Source organism: Lissotriton helveticus, chromosome 1_1 (assembly GCF_964261635.1).
Source record: "Lissotriton helveticus chromosome 1_1, aLisHel1.1, whole genome shotgun sequence".
Lineage (NCBI taxonomy): Eukaryota > Metazoa > Chordata > Amphibia > Caudata > Salamandridae > Lissotriton > Lissotriton helveticus.
Genome location: NC_136057.1, coordinates 728,946,749 through 728,964,446, shown reverse-complemented (window position 1 = coordinate 728,964,446; position 17,698 = coordinate 728,946,749). Strand labels below are relative to the sequence as shown.

The window sequence follows — 17,698 nt, the reverse complement described above, 5'->3', positions numbered from 1 at the left end:
GAAAGTCTGTCAGAAACCAACATAATAATCCCGATGGCGGAACGCTGTCCGCACGGGATTATGTTTGGTTTCTAACTGGCCGACGGGCTCGATGAGCCTGTCAGAAGCCAGCTGGAATGATCACCGGTTTGACTTCTGGCTGCCGTAATCCTAATAGGACTGTCGGAATTCAAATCAAGGGATGTCGGTCGGTCGGAAAGCCTCTGATCTGCGGTCAGAGGCTTTCCAACCGGCATTCTAATTAGGCCCTAAGACATATCTGTTTGTCTTATATGTTCACCCTATTTGTGAATATCTGTGATTTATGGTGTATGACTGCTGTTTTTTTTTTTAAAAAAGGAGATTTGTTTGTTTTTGTTTAATTGCTGCTACAGTTTAAAAACAACCTGGTGCATTTACTTTGTGATGCTTAGATGAATTTTTATAACTGTTTTTATATTGGATGTGACTTTTGTTAAATGGAGCACTAAAGATCCTGTCAATTGCGCATAGGTGTGGTGTATACCTTCAGTGGAGTTGGGGGTCGAAACAGAGTGCTATATGAGGTTGAGAAGTCATGAGGTGTGAGAATTTGAAACAGGTGGTGTATTAGTGATTGAACCCCAAGGGGAGATTTCTCTTTGACTCATTAGTCTGGTATAGTGCTCTGGATTTAGGGGTCCCTCTCAATTTACATAGTTTCATTGGAATGCAACTATAGTGTTCGACTGAAATTCTTTCACACATACAATATCAGAAAGGGGATGACACCAATTTCCAGAGGTTAAGCCTTCCATGAGGGACAGCTTCCAATTCATGAATGTGGCTGCCGGCACTAAGAAGAGCACACATGGTGCAGGGTCTGCAATAAAAAAGGCTGTTGATAATTTTGATAGGATTTGTTGGTGTCTGCTGTCCATCACAGGTCTCCATTTCTGCTTTCACAAATCTTTCAATAGGATTCACAAAGAGATCTCTGCTTCTTTTATATTATTGTTCAGGGTCATGCAAATCCTAACACAAGTATATTGAGGTGGAAAATGAGCCCTGGGTTGCAAACCAGTTGCTCTGCAAAAGGTCTGAATGCTTTGTGTTCTGGGGCCCAGTACACCAGGCCTGTCATCACTTAGTTCTAGCAGCAGCACTCTCTTAATATATATATATATATATATATATATATATATATATATATATATATATATATATATATACATATATATATATATATATATATATATATATGTATGTATAGATAGATAGATAGATAGATAGATAGATAGATAGATAGATAGATAGATGGATAGATGGATAGATAGATAGAGAGAGAGAGATTGCGCTTTACCTAGCGCTAGACACTCAGTAAGTCACACTTATTTACACCTATTTATTGAATGAGTATGTGGAAATATATATATATATTTTGTATATAAAATCCATTACCGCCGAATAAAGACTATGCTTTGAAATGAGGACGGATGTACAAGACTCGTTTTGAGACATAGAATTTGGCAAGTCTTTTGTTGAATAAACTACAGTCTCATTCTCCATGCCGTGGTTGGGCTCAGAAGCCTTTTAGTGCAATGTCTATTGAACCTCATACTGGTTTTATCTAAGTCTTATTATAAAGTTTGCGGCAAAAATGGAGAATGACATGCCAAAACAGTCTTAACAATATATTGCGCACATATTATTACCCCCTATAGCAATGTTTTGGCTACCAATGCCCTCCAAGTATTACCTGGAGATGCATTGCATATACAAATTATCGATTGCTGGCATTTTCCACAAACCCCATACATGTGAAAAACAAACAGAGATGTTTTGGTGTGATGTTTCCACTTTGCACTCATATGAATGAATGAGTGTCAAATGACTTCTGACCTATCATGATGTGAATGAGGGAAGATTCTCGTTTATTTACATTTGTGGACTGTCTTATTCCCAAGAATGAATTTGTTTTTATTATTCAATTATATTATATACAATATACAGTTTTTATTATTTTTTTAAAGACCCAGATATTTATTTAACAAACAGATATGTTTTCCCTACTTCCAAGATTGTATGGTGAAAAGGAAGTGGTTAGAATTTTCCGTTGAGGTTGAAATTGAGGACAAACCCAGAAGTTTCACTATTGTGTGAATTTCATTTGCTCATCACCAGTTATGTATGCTCATCCCAAATCCTTTATGCAACTTGTAATCCTCTTTGTCTCTCGGCAGAAACTGGGGTCAGTATTAGCACTTAGGATATTATGCAATGAAATATAAATCCTGTACAACATAGCTTTCTAAGCTAGTAGATATCACGACCATCCAAGGCAGCGGTGCTTAACTCACAAAAAAAAACATTTGTTGATCTTTTAAAGTTTTGGGGGTTTACTTTTTTAGGCATGGATTACTAAGGGGTTAAAGAAGGTTCAACTTTAGTTAATTAGTAAACATCTATGTTTCCACTTTAAGAACTCCTACAGCAATATCAATCTTGCCATATCCAAATAAATCACCATTCTTTAAGCTAGTAGCATTACACAAGGCACGATTTGAAAATATACATATCTCATTTTCTATATTACATGGTATTCTGCAAATTATCCTACAATTTCGAATTTTGTAATAAAAAATCTAAGAAATTAGATAGCAGAGGGTTTTGGAAAAATATACTATTATGAGACTTTAGACTAGTACTTAAGAATAGTCAGTTTGAATGAATACTTTTTGACTGAAAGTGATGCTTCCACAGATCTGAATAGGGAGATTTTTACCATGGTATTCCCTTCTCAGCAGGTGCCTGTAAGAGTTGTGGTAGCAATTTTTCAGAGGTACTTTTTTAAGCTTGCCGTTCATATGCAGGCAAAGACATCCCAGAATTCGAACTACAGTGTAAAAGGTAAAATTATCATAAATGTAGATATAGCTGAATAAACCCGTATTATTTTAGTTTCACTAAATATACATCAGTTATATGTGGAAAATACTGTAAACTGTAAGAACATAATTAAAGTACAATACAGTATTACAAATTCAAAATTATTGTCCAGCTCCTACGTAAAAGTAATACTTTATGAACTCCTATATTTGATAAGCATTTGTTCTGAGTTCTACATTTGCACATTTGTTATGACAATGCAGATGAACTTTCATTGCAGAAACACAGATGCTTTATTCGTAGCATATCAATTGTGCCAGCACTAGCTAAATGGCTACAAAAGTGATAACAGAGAAGAGATATTGGGTAATGCGGAAAAGTGTATGAAACGCACTTCTTGACTGTAAAACGCATCCACTAATCTTTTAAAAATGGAAGATCAGGATAGGGAAAATACTTTCAAATAGTAATGACATGGAGGAGTCTGAAGCAAACCAAAAGGTCAATGGGAATTGGAGGCTTGATATCATTTCCATCCAAGCGGAGGTAACGAAGGCGTGGCCCATTGTCGGAGTATGGATCACTTCGTTGTTCCAGCTCAGCTGCTGTTGGGCAAATTGTAGTACCATTAACACCTAGAACACAAACAACACCAGTTTATGTAACTCCATACAGAATAGGAAAAATAAATGCATTTATCAACTGGAAGTTGATATTACAAAAATAAAATAAATTTTCATTGTGTTGTTTCTCAATCGCTTCAACGTTTATTTAACCTGAAAATGAATCATGATAGCTATTCATAAAATTTTTAGGATGCACATCAGAAACACAGTATCTGTAGGAGTTAGCAAAGACTGTTACAATGTGGTCAAAGTTGTAATTTGCACTCAATAGATCAACCGGAGATGTCAACATACAAACCTTTGTGACCCAATGCGCTGTCATATGAACTTGTAGTAGTTAAATGTCTTTTTATTGTCCATAGCATAGAATGATGCAAATTCCATAATGTTCAATTATTCAAATCTATTGGACACATTTAGCATGCCATGGAATTGCATAGTTAAAGATTAGTAATCTTACAAACCATTGTGTTAATGTATACTGTAGAATAGAATAATATATTTGATATTGTTATTCAAGCCACAACGTATTAGCATTGGTGGTCTGGCATGTAAATTATACATAACATTTACAATTGAAATGTTCTTAAAATATTTGCAAACTTGTTTTGAGGATGGTGGCAAATTGCCTCTAAATCCAGTATGTTTTTTTATACTGTACACCATAATTAGTTCATCTGTAACTAATATGTGCAAATATTCTTTGCAGGGGAATCATGAAACAGCTATGTATGTGGAAGTATGTAGAGCTAAATGTGTACAAAAAGCCTAAAAGGATACCTGCAGACTATAAAAGAGGGGGCAGAGTCCCAGAAGAAGTTTCATTATGATTTCAAGGTAGCAGCTTACAGTTAGGTTTTTTGTGTGTGGCGAGGTTGTACTACTATAAAAGTTAAGATGTCAGTTCCTTTTTGAATATTAATAGCATAGGAGGCATTCTGAGGTTGATGAAAATGTTTTACAAGATTTGTGTGCATGGAGAAAGTCTAACACTGCTATGTTTATGATGTAATCTATTTGAAGTAAAAAAATTATTGGGGGATTAATATTACACTTTTTATTACCTTTACTACTTTAGGCAATTCACCATTTATGAGATTTTGCAGTACATGTCCACAAATTAAACATTTTATTGACATTCATTTTAACATTGTTTTCTATGGGGTTCTATTTCTAAGTCATTACTCCGATTATTTTGTATGGAAGGGTGTTGCGGTACCTTTGAGTGACCATGGCTGGAGCTGGAGTTATTACAGTCTGAACTGGAGTACAGTTATGTTTGTTTTTGAGTCCTTTTGGCTGTGTTAACTTTAGACATGCAGTTTAAGACTAGGAAGGGACTTACTCATTTGTGAGAGGGTGCATTTCCTCACTCAAAATCCCTCACCGTTAGAAGTAAATATTCCCCAGTTTCTAACAACTTCCCTGTCCCTTTAAATATTTACTACTAGAACATATACCTAAAATTATGGAGACCTCTGCATAGTAAAGAAAGGAGGAACAGAGTTGGAGACCTTCCCGTGCAGGTTTGTAAATAGCATTTTTTAGTTCGTCAATAGTACTATTTTGGTACTTCGAACCACACTACAATATGCAGTTTGTGAATAGACCGAAATTAGTTCTATTCAGAACTTGAAAATGAAGGTGGGGTGGCTTGAGATGAGCACTTCCAATAAGGAGTTAGATGATGTCGCCCCTTTGGTGGGTGTGTACTAAAACACATTAAGCTGCAGGCAGTGACTATCCCGCCCTTCAAATCCTCCAAGACTATTGTGTGCCATGGGGTGCCTCAGGGTTCAGCAATAAGCCCTATTCTTTTCAACATCTATCTGCGGCCCCTGATTCCTTTCACTAAATCTTTTGGAATAGATACGTTCAACTATGTAGATGACACACAATTGGTATTCTCTATGTAAGGTAATCAAGCAGTGTTGTTAAATACGTTCAAGGAGTGCATGTGACAGACCTCCAAATGGCTCAGGACAAATTCCCTACAATTTAATGGTGGAAAAACGGAGGTTATACACTACCCCACGGCCAAAGTCTTGCGGCCTCTGCCATCTGAGTTTAGTTTTTCCCCAACTGATGCACCACTGGTTCCAGTAAAAACGGTTCGTAATCTAGGAGTTTTAATTGGCAACAATCTCCAAATGGAGTCACAAGATAACAAGATAATCAGGACCTGCTTCTTCTTGTTGAGAGCCTTGCGACAGATTCTCCCACTTTTACCAAGTGCAACTAGACCTTTAGTAGTGAGGAGTATTATTTTAAGTAGACTGGACTACTGCAACTCGTTATTTTTAGGAGCACCGCAATCAGTGCTACTGAAATTGCAGAGGATCCAGTCTACAGCAGCCAAATTGCCCTTGACTAGGCAGCTCTGAAGGATCTTCATTGGCTGCCTGTTAAGGAGAGAATACTGTTTAAATCCCTCTGTACTCTGTTTAAAGCAGTTCATGGTCTAGGCCCTATAGCCATGCAGGAAAAATTCACCTGGTATAAGCCTGGGTGAAATCTCCGCTCCTCCAATGCATGCCTGATAACCTTTGCAAGGTTTAAGAAGTCCAGGTCAGGAGGAAGAGCATTTGGGATAGTGGCATCACGAATGTGGAATACTCTCCCTCTGCATAATAGACAGATTAAGCTGTTACTTCCATTCAGAAAGAGTCTAAAGACGTGGCTCTTCCCAAGGGATGAGTAATTTTGAGCTCCTGGAAACTGTGTACAGGATATCTGTTTTGCCTAGTGTTATCAGAGCAAGGTGCAGCGCCAAGATACCCGCAGGGTGACAGCCACGCTATACAAGTTCAAATACAATACTACAATACAATACTACAATCTGCCTTTAATGCCAATAGTTAAGTAACAATTTATAAGTATTCCAGTGACCCTCTTTCTTCGATGACATGGCCATTGCCTTTCCTCTAATTATTCCCTTTGTGTCCTGTTTACAAATGTAGCCCTCAAGTAGATATGGTTGGGTTTTTTACGATAGTATAACAATTGAGGTAATGATTATTGTATCAGTAATCATGTTATTACACCAAATATAATTTTTCATTGGAAACAAAATACATAAATGAAATCACTACTTGTTTTTCTGCATTTACAGGTACTTAGTTAGCAAATGCTTTTTGATGATGCTAACAGGCATACATGTCCATGCAGTGAAGTGGTATGACATTTTATTAAACATCTGTGTCAACTTTCTTTATAAAAAAATAAAATCACGTCAAGTGTGCTGCACTTCTAATACCATTTTTACACTTCTGACAATGTCTTACTGAAGGCATGGGTCGGCTATTTCATAATTAAAAATGCTATTTTAATTAAACTTTTTTTTAAATGTGTGAGGTGGTAGAATGTTTCTTATTACTTGTTGAATTACATGATTATTTATTTATTTATTATTTATTTATTGCATTTCTATGGCGCAGCAGCTACCCTGAGGGTTTCCCGGCGCCCTGGATCAGCATTTTAGAAGACGTCTTGTGGCCGTTATAGATCAAATAACCAGGCTTTCACTCCTTTGCGGAATCGAAGATAACAAGGTTCCAGTCTGAGATGGATAGGGAGTGAATTCCAAAGTACTGGTGCTAGGTATGAGAAGGAGCGGCCACCTAGTCGAGCTCTTTTTATCCTGGGTACAGAAAATTTAGCTTGCCCTGCTGAGCGTAGATTTCTTGAGGGGATGTAATTGCTAACTATATTACATAGGTACTTAGGAGCTATTCCTGCATTTATTCTGTGCATATAGCACAGAGCTTTAAACTTTACTCTGCTGGAGATCCGCAGCCAGTGTAAGTTTTTGAGATGTTCTGTCATCCTTGTTCTCGCTGGGAGACTAAGGAGTATTCTTGCGGCGGAATTTTGTACCACTTGTAATTGGTTTAGTGTTCTATTCGTTGTTCCAAGAAATAGGACGTTACCATAGTCTAGACGCGACATTATTAGTGCCTGGATAACAGTCCTTTGTGCTCCCTCTGGTAATTGCCATAGGATTTTCCTGAGCCATTTGAGGATCTGAAGGCATGTGGAGGCCGTTTTGGCAATGTGTAACTGCATGGTCATGTTGTCATCAATAATTATCCCTAAATTCCTTGCATGTTGGACTGCAATTGGAGTGTCGCCCATCTCATCAGGCCAGTGTGTTGGGTTCCAGAGATGCTTTTGATTACCGAAAATTAATAATTCGGTTTTGTCTCCGTTCATTTTTAATTTGTTCGTCTGGAGCCAGTCGGCCATTTTAAGTAATCCAGCACGAAGGGGTGAGACAGTGTTTTCGTTTGGGGTGGAAAGGGAGAACACCAGTTGCGTGTCGTCAGCGTAGGAATAAATGGTGAGTCCTATTTTTTCCGCAATTTCTGCTAGAGGAGTGACATATATATTGAATAGAAGGGGGCTTAGTATGGAGCCCTGAGGTACACCATATGGAGATGAGTGTATCTCAGATCGATTATTTTTGGAGAAGACTTGATAAGTGCGTTGCTGGAGAAATTGTTCCAGCCATTTCAATGCCTTCCCTTTTATTCCAATCTCTTCTATTCGTTTGATTAGGATATCATGGCAAATGGTATCGAAGGCGGCACTCAAATCCAAAAGGATGAGTGCCGACGTGCCTCCTCCATCAAGTTCTTGGCGGATGATTTCTGTCACTCCAAGTAGGGTAGACTCTGTGGAGTGCCCTATTCTAAAACCCGATTGGGAGGGGTGTAGGAGATCATTCTTATTGATGAAATCTGACAATTGCCTATTGACGTGTTTCTCTATAACTTTAGATAGTGTAGGTAGTAGAGAGACAGGGCGGAAGTTGGAAAGCACCTCCGGATCACTATTGGTCTTTTTTAGTAAGGGGACCACCATAGCGTGTTTCCATTCTTTCGGTAGTGTAGCTTCTTGTAGGGAGGCATTTAGTAGTGCCCTGAGTATCTCGTGCGTGGGCAGCTCAAGTTGTTTGAGGACATGTGCAGGCAAGGGGTCTAAGGGTGAGCCTGATTTGATACTGTTCAGGGTGCTTTTGAACGTCTGCGCGTCTATTGGTGTCCATGTTCTAATTTCTTGTTTAACGGGAACACTATGTTGGTCCTCTATGAGGGTTGCAGATGGGAGCTTTCCTCTAATTTCATTCTTTGGTGGGAAGTTATCATAAATAGTGTTTATTTTCTCATGGAAGAAGGTAGCTATTTTATTACATTGGGTGGTAGATTGGGACGGCGGTTCAGGTATAGCTGTGTCTCCTGCTAAATTCTTTAAGACCTTGAAAAGCGTCCCTGGATGACTCTGGGCTTCTAGTATTTTGTTTTTAATGAAATTTCCCCTAGCTATTTTGCAGGATAAGTGATATGCCTTGAGTGCTGTCTTATACTTTTCTTTACTGTCGGGCTTATAATCTTTTCTCCATGACCTTTCTAGTCTCTTACATAAACTTTTTTCTGTTTTTAGTGTATCTGAGAACCAAGGAGCAGGGGGGCAACAAGATTTTTGTTTGCTTTTGGTTGGGGGGACAACCGTCAACGCCGCGTTAGCTAGCCAGTTATTGATTTTAGTATAGTCCTTCGTAGTAATGTCTTCTATTTCATAACCCTGTTTGGACTTGGATAGCTGAGCCTCCAGATCAGGCATGCACAGTTTCCTCCAGTTTCTGACCCACGTATCTGTCTTCTGCTGGTTTCTATGCGCTGGAGCCCAGATGGTGAATTTGCTCAGATGATGATCGGACCAAGTAGTGGGTACTGTCGAGTCCCATTTGATACGATCAAAGTTGGTAAATATGGGGTCCAGTAAGTGGCCAGCTTGATGTGAAGGGCCAGAATTCCGTAATTGAATATTTAGTGCTTCCAGGTCTGATAATAGGTTTGCTGTAATTGGGCATTTTAGATTCTCTAAATGTATGTTTAGGTCGCCCAATATGGTAAACATAGATGCTTCAAGTACCATGGGGGCTATAAGATCAGGAAGAGCCTCCGCCCATTCCCTAGCAGGCCCAGGGGGGCGATATATCAGAAGTCCGGTCAAAGTGAGCTGGGGCGTCAATGTCAATTTAAATAGACCTGCTTCACATTTACCTAGCTTCTCGTCTGTCCAGTTACATTTATATACATTTTTGAAAATTATGCAGATGCCTCCTCCTCCTTGGTTAATCCGATCTTTCCTCAAGATCGAGTAGTTAGGAGGGAGGGCGAGTGCTATGTCTGGGCCGGAGCTCTCTGTTAACCATGTCTCCGTGAGGAACATCGCATCCGGCTTCTGATCCTCTAGGAGATTGTAAATGGTGGACCGGTGGAATTGTAACAATGCTTAATGATATAGCCTCACTCGTTATGTTAGGACTAAATGATGCATTTATATCCTTCTAAGACATTGTTTATGTGAGATTTGTACAGTAAATATAATACTTTGCCATTGGAAGTCTTTGAATAGATATACTTTCATGCACTACTTCCATACAGAAAGCACTTAATTACGAGCGGTCAAGAGGGAAGGAGGGCGCAGCGTCATTGGATGACCACTTTGCTAATCAGCTGCATAAAAGCTTCATGCCACAGGCTACGCGAAGCGGACGCACGCTGTGGCAGAACACTTACTCTGATCTTTCTCACGGTACCTTTCACTTTGAAAACCTAATGTGTTGTTAATTTTAAAATCGCCGCAATTTTTTAAACAATCTTAAAATTTAAAACTTACATGCTCTTCCGCACCCTTTGACACCCGGCACCCCGCACTCTCCTCAGTCCACCACGGGAATTCTTCCCGATTGAGGTGGAGGGAGGCACGGCACATCAACCACTTCTGGGCTAGAGGGGAGGAGGGCGCAGCGTCATTGGATGACCACTTAGCTAATCAGCTGCATAAAAGCTTCATTCCACACGCTACGCGATCCCTGCTCGTTTTTTCACTCATGTCAGCAGGTACAGCCCTAACTCTCTACTTAAACTAAGCGGAAAGGCCTCTGCCCCATGCCTTTTTACTTGGAACCTAGCAGATCAATGCACAACCTGCTTACACTGTGGATTTCAGCTTCATCCTGACCCTCTAATTAAAAACACACAGCGTAGCATGTACCTCCTGAACTGTAGGTCACTCCCTAAACATACTACAGAAATCTCCTTGCTTTTAGATGAGCTAAACCCAGATATCTTATTTCTGACAGAGACCTGGCTCCATTCCGAGTCTTAACATAATCGTATCCAGGCTCTACCTCGAAGATATCAAATCTTACATGAAGACCGCCTAACGGGAAGATGGGGTGGCTTAGCAGTCATCTACAAAGACTGCTATGGGTGCCGCAGCTCTCCAAATCCAATACCGGACTGTGAAAGTCTCTCCTTCTCCTTAGACTTTCCCCCCATCTCGGGGATGCTTATAATTCGCCCACCTGGGACCCTTGGACAATTTCTCAACTCCTTGTCAACCGCTATAGCCAACCTAGCATGTAGCCCATCTAATTTTACACTTTTAGGGGATTTCAACATCCATTTTGATGATACTACGGACCACACTGCCCTAGAAATGGCCACTAGCCTCTCTGTGCTACAATTTCAACAACTAGTGCTAAAACCCACCCACTCTAAAGGTCATCTTCCAGTAATTATGCAGATCTCCTAGTGGGAAATCCCTCCCCCTTCCATGGACGGACCACTTCCTGATCCTCCTTTCCTGGGTTACCCCACACACCCACTCCTCTACCACTACTTCTACTAGGAGGAAACGCAACTGGTCAAAACTTCCCCGGCCTGAATAGGCAGCGAGTCTTGAAACCTCTAGACCACCCAATAACTCTGACCCCACTCTAGCCAATGAAAACTACAATAGATGGATTTTGAACTCACTAGACTCTGTACTCCCCATAAAACGCACCAAATTCAAGCGTAGTACCAGGACCTCTCCCTGGTATTCCCCTGGTTTAAGGGAAAGGAAACGCCGCTTCAAAAAACTGGAGAGGAAATGGCGATTGGACTACTCTCCTTCCAGAAAAACTGCATATAGAGCTGCGATAAAAAACAGCCTTTTTCAAAAATAAGATTAACGCAGCGGCCTCCAGGCCTAAGGAACTTTATTGAATCGCGAAAACCCTCCTCAAGCTCCCAGAAAAACCTCAAAACTCCCTCAACGCACAAACCCGTTGTAATAACCTGGAAGAGTTCTTTTTCTAAAAAGTACAAACCATTTATACCTCCTTTACCCACACTAAGACTCCCACGCCACCCACCAAACAACATAAGCTGGGGCTCCATCCCCCAGCAACCCTCGAAAACCATCCATTCTTGATTCCACCATGCTATAATCCATCATGCATCAGGTGAAATCCGGCTCCCCTGATGACCCCGCACCCCTGCGTACCTTGCTGCCAGTCACCGGTCACATTCTACCCACCATCCTTGATCTGTTTAATGCCTCTCTATCCACTGGTACTGTCCTGCTCCCCTGGAAGCCGCCCATGGTTAAAGCCCTCCTTAAAAAAATCCAACCTGGATCCAGACATCCCCAGTAATTACCGACCAATCTCCCTACTACCCTGGCTAAGCAAGATCCTTGAGAAACATTTCAACAACGTGTTGGCGGAGTTCCTAGAGATCAACACCTACTCGACCCCTCCCAGACGGGATTCCATCCCATGCACGGGACCGAAACCGACCTCGTTGCAGTGACAGAGCAGGCAAGGAAGATCATGGATCAAGGAGGCTCTGCAGCTATCATCCTCCTTGAAGTAAGTGCCGCCTTCGACACTGTAAATCATAACATTCTATTGCAACGACTTACCAGCCTAGGAGTCTCAAGGAAAGCAATTGCTTGGTTTGAGTCCTTTCTGTCATATCGCTCCTTCCAGGTCTTTGAGGGCGAAACCACCTTCCCTAGCAAGCCTCTTGGCAGCGGTGTGCCGCAGGGCTCTTCTCTGAGCCCTACGCTTTTCAATATATATATATATGAGCCCCCTAGCTGAGATTGTCCGCCCCTTCGGGATAAAAATTATCACCTATGCGGACGACACTCAGCTAGTGGTGGCTCTTAACCAACTACACACCACGCCCAATAACCTGAGGAACTGCTTACAAGCAGTGACCTCATGGATGACATTGTCTTGTCTCAAGTTGAATGGAGACAAGACTGAGCTGATGCGCTTAGGTAACTCCCCTAATCTTACTATCATCGCACTGTAGCCTACTTGCCTTGGACCCGCCCCCATACCCAAGGACACAATTAAGAGCCTGGGCATCTGCCTGGATAAGTCCCTCAACTTTAACTGCCAAGCAGCCAAACTTTCAGCTACCTGCTTCGGTCTACTTAGGCTTGTAGGGAAAATCTTTCCCTTACTACCCTTCCAAGCGAGGCAGATTATGATCCAGGGTCTCTTTTGGATTTTGGGAATGCCCTTTACCTAGGCGTCCCTCAGGCCACCCTGTGCAAGCTCCAGGTTATTCGAAACTGTGCAGCACGAACCCTCCTTCAGATCCCTCGTCGACTCCCGGTCAAAACTGGACTGAAGAATCTTTATTGGCTCCCAGTCAGGGAAAGAATTTAATTCAAGGGCCTGTGCATCGTTCACCGAGCCTTCTGGAAAACGGGCGCCATCATTATTCAATCACTATTCGTCCCCTACCATCCGAACAGACAGCTCAGATCTGATTCTTCCTTGCTCGCCACAGTACCCAGGATTAAGAGAGTCAGATGTGGGGGCCGTTCTTTCTCCTATAACTCGGCTAAACTCTGGAACTCCCTTCCCCTCCATCTGCGAACAGAGCCCAATCTACTCTCTTTCATATATTTAATAGCTAAAACCCCTGCTTTTTAACAAATCAGACTAGTATCCAATTGTTCATCCACACACGTTTATCCGTGGCGCTAGGACGCCTCAGGGTAGCTACCGTGCTTAACAAATGGTTTTTTAATTTAATTTCATTTTGATTTCTAGAACAATCCTAGTTAATCCCCCCACTCTATAATTACCATTAAAAGGGGTCCTGGTAGTTTCTGTTGTGGAAAAATAACAAGGATTGCAATATGCACGAATCAAGGTTTCTGATGATTCTGGCATGACTGCAGCTTTTCACCGATGTTTCACAAGAAGATTTGGACTTTACATGCAAAACATCACTATTCGGAATCAAACTAGTCCAATGACTTCCATTACTTGGAGTCAAATGAGGTAAAAGAAAAAAATACCTTTTTTTATTTCAGTTAATTTTCTCAATTTCTTTCATCACAAAATAAAAACGTATCAACTGTGACCATTCTAAAAATTTGGCAAGCAATGTGTTTTTCATAATGGCACATAATATTTGAAAATGTAAACATATCAGTCAGTGGCCCAAGAAACATTTCAATAAATTTAGGACCCTCAGGAATACAGCATTTACACATACTATACTAATTAACCTTTGATGCTTGGAGTCCTCAGTCAAGGTATTTCCCTAGAGTGTTGATGCTCTCTACCACCTGACACCGAAATATTTTATCTGTAGGGTGATGCAGTATACTTATTCTCCAATATAAAGATATTCTTATTTCAAGATCAAAATATAATGATCACTGTGCGACCCAGGTTTCAGCTGCATCAAGGGGTGTGAATCTTTCCATATAAAACACAGGTAATTCGTTTTTTTCATTCCAACTAACCTTTCACAAGCCTTCTTCTATGTGGGGAGTCTAAAGAAAGTTTTTGGGTGGGTAGTCTCTTGAAACTACTCATAACCAAAGTATCCTGCCACACTAAGATTAAAAGTACTGCAAAGGGTGGCAGGATACCGTGGTTGTAAGTAATTGGCCAGGGAGAACGTATCCTAAAGTTCCCGTCACTAAAATATTTTTTCTTCCCTCTTCTCACACATAAGGATGGTGATTTTGAATTTGTTGAGTCTCTTGAATGTATCTACAACTCAAGGCTCATTCTGTACATTCTGCTCCACTTGAAAATACATTTTTGAAAATGAGGGTGCCTTCTTTTAAATTCGATGATCTTTTATTAAATGCTCAAATATCTGATTTCTTTTCTGCAATACCTCGATGGGAAGTTTCACAATATATATTTTGCAATTATAATATTTCAATACATAAATAACTAAATAACTTGTACCTGTGGTGAAATATTTCAAAGGTATATTTTCCCCTGTATCAGGATGTGTGAACTCTTCCTCTTTGATCACAAGGCAAGAAGATGCAAAATTAACATATTTAAAGCAACCCATGAACACGTTTTGCTGGTTAAACAAATAATGACAAAATGACAAAAATGTGAAGCCATCCACTGTGAATATTATACGGCATTATGATGATTAAGAAAACAATATATTGCTAACATCAAAAAACGTTTCTATGTTTTTCACGACCTTCAGTTTGTCTTAACCTCTCAGTGGGTGAAGCTGCCACTGCATTCCCAGCATTCTCAGCAGCTCTTCTGATGTGTAAAGTATGTATTTCAGCTAAAGAAATAATTCTTAGGCCAGATCCTACTCACTTTCTTGTTACGCGTGACTTGGTTCACTGTAGGGGATTGTAGTGTCTCTACCACACAACGGAGCAGACTTAGGTGTCAGCGCTTTTACTACACATTGGCTACACTGAGCAATTTCGTTTTGCGCATTTATTTATTTAAAGAGTTTTATATAGCACTGGCTAGACCCGAAGGTATCAGAGAGCTTTACATGACAATCAACAATGTAAGAGATAAAGATCAACAATTACACATTGCAACAAAAAATAGGCAATACATTAGGAGAGGAGAGAAAGGATAGAGAAAAGTAGTGGAGGGGGCAGGGGAGGTGAGAAAGGGAGGATAAGGGAAGAGACAACAAGGAGAGACGAAAGGATGTCTGTCTAAAGACCGACTGGGTAGGTGACGACCAAGGAGGGAATACACGGCCCATCTCCCCTATAGCTAAACCAGGTAGCTCCATCAGGCATCAGACAAAATAGTTCAGTCTCAAGTGGAGAGGGGTGAGGGAAGGGAGAGGGGGGGAGATAAGGTCAGGAGAGACGCTGGAGCATTTGCCTAAAGTCCGGCTGGGTAGGTGATGGCCAAGGAGGGAATCCATAGCCCATCTCCTCTTTAGCTCGCGAGGTAGCTCCACTGGGCGTCAGTCAAAATGGCTGGGTCTCAGCTGTCGATGGAGGGTTCATAGAGTCAATGCCTGAGGCGACTGTCTTGAGGATAGGGAGGGGGGATGAGTCCTTGATATACGAATTCCGAGGGTCCCCATAATTTTCTATAATCCGGATGAAAGGGGGTGCAAACTAAGCATTGGATCGGCATGATGAGCAGTGCCAGGGTCTGCATGTCTTTAGGGGGTCTGTTCAGGATAGAGCTTGTCCAAATACTGTGCCTTTCATGGGTCTACATGTTATCTGCTCAGTTGATTGCCTGTTATATTGCTCAGGGATTCGACAGGGAGCAGCTAGTTGTCCCTGACGGTGGCCATCTTAGAATCAGGCAAGCCCCAACAGACCAGGGTTGACCCTGCTTAAATGGACACCATTTAGAATATGCCACAATTATCAGCAATATGGCTATATTGGGATCCAGCACCGCCACCCTCTGGAGTCAGATCTGGCTTACCGGACCGCAGCAGGGAGAGGCAGCTTCTTGAGACCTCAGCATTCTTCTAAGGATCTTCCCTCGCATCTCTACTTCAGTGCGATCGGCAGCTTGGTCAGCACTCCTGATGTCACCACACCGCATCTCCAAATTAATAAACTGCGGCGCCGAGCACTGCCAGGCCTCCCAGCGCTCACCTGCTAGCGCCGCTCTCGGCTCGTCAGTGATGGCCGCGCCTCGCAAATTTGGCCACCATCTTGTCACTTGGAGCATTTTCACGAGACTCACTTGGTTATTCTCCGGATACAGCGCGCCTCGTCAACATTTGATCGCTTCTCCTAATGGCCGCTGTACTCCGATCTCTATATTCAGGAGTTAGTTGTGTGCCTTTCGACCAAAAGCGCACCTTTGATTGGATCCGTGTTCCGGCAGAGCGGCACTCGAAAGCAACCCGAGCCAACCTCCCCGCTGTCCTTCTTGAGATTACATTAGCTGCATTGGTCAATTGGTCCACACATCTTATATTACAGTCTACTGATTCATGAATTTGGTGCTAATGCTGCTTTTCTACAAGTCTGGCCTCATGTATACTTGTACATTGCTGTCACAAATTTAGTGAGAGTTTCCATGTGTTGCTGTAAACACTGAAACCCCTAAGAAACATATATGTGTGTATGTAGTATTTATATAGCTAAAGTCTAGCCAAAATGGCAGCCAAATAGCCTGACAATCTAATGTATTTTCCTGTTGCCTGCATTGTTGTACCATGCTAAAGTTGTACGGACAGTATTCGTCCCTCCATGGCTTGTAATTCTCCGGCACTAAGTACACTAACCCCCATATTATGGCCAAACGTAAGACTAATTTGTACTCAACCGTGAAGAATTCTCTGTATCAATGGATGCATTCCTGCAGAATGTTATGGCACATGTTCAGTTCTCCTTGTTGGCTCAGTTCTTGGTAGTGTTCTGAATTCAGCACCACCTCCTGCATTAGCATGTTTATTGCTCTCCCTCAAACAAAATTCTTCTCTGTTTTTTCAGGTTTCCACACCTTTAAGGAAATGCCACTTTTTGCATGATCAACCCCAAAGATTTTGACTTATACTGCTGGTTTGTCAACTCTGTGTGTACACTGTGTCCTGCAAAACTGGCCTCAGTGCTAGTGCTCTGTCTCTTAAAACATATATGTGTAATTGGCTCACACATAATTGACATAAGTCAACTTACTTATAAGTCACTAGTATATTGTACAAGGGATTCTCAGGGCCTGTATTTTAAAGTGCCCCTGGTGCACTGCAGCACTGATTGTGCCACCACGAGTGTGGGAAAGCAAAACAAGACTAACAGTCGGCCCTTGCTGGCTAGGAGGGCTATTTTGAACTGCTAAGTCAACTTTGCCATTTAAACTAATAACACATTCTAGACCTTCATTTTTAATATGTGTAAGTCACACCTAAGGTAGGCTTATCCAGCCCTAAGGCATTTATCAGCAGGGTGAAACACAATGGGCCATAATCACAAAGATAACTGAAACGGAGAGGCAGAGGCTTACTTCGTTTTGCTGAGGAATCCAGGGGCAGTTCCACCCTCAGTGAATCCAGGGGCAGTTCCACCCTCACGGCTTGCCGCTCCCGCTTCGCGGGAGCCGCTGCGCACAGGAGTGCGTTTCCAACCCACAGCACCTGGTCACTGAA

General features: G+C 41.5%; 1 protein-coding gene across 3 annotated transcripts in view; it reads right to left on the bottom strand.

The window, feature by feature from the left end:
- Positions 1-1,253: 1,253 nt before the first annotated feature.
- The window catches only part of KERA (keratocan), a 296,742-nt gene continuing 280,297 nt past the window's right edge, over positions 1,254-17,698 (bottom strand). For all 3 annotated transcript variants that reach the window (XM_078655348.1, XM_078655365.1, XM_078655357.1), the window contains exon 3: positions 1,254-3,482. In XM_078655348.1, coding sequence (XP_078511474.1) covers positions 3,307-3,482 — 176 coding nt within the window. In that variant the 3' untranslated portion in view covers positions 1,254-3,306. The remainder of the gene's footprint in view (positions 3,483-17,698) is intronic.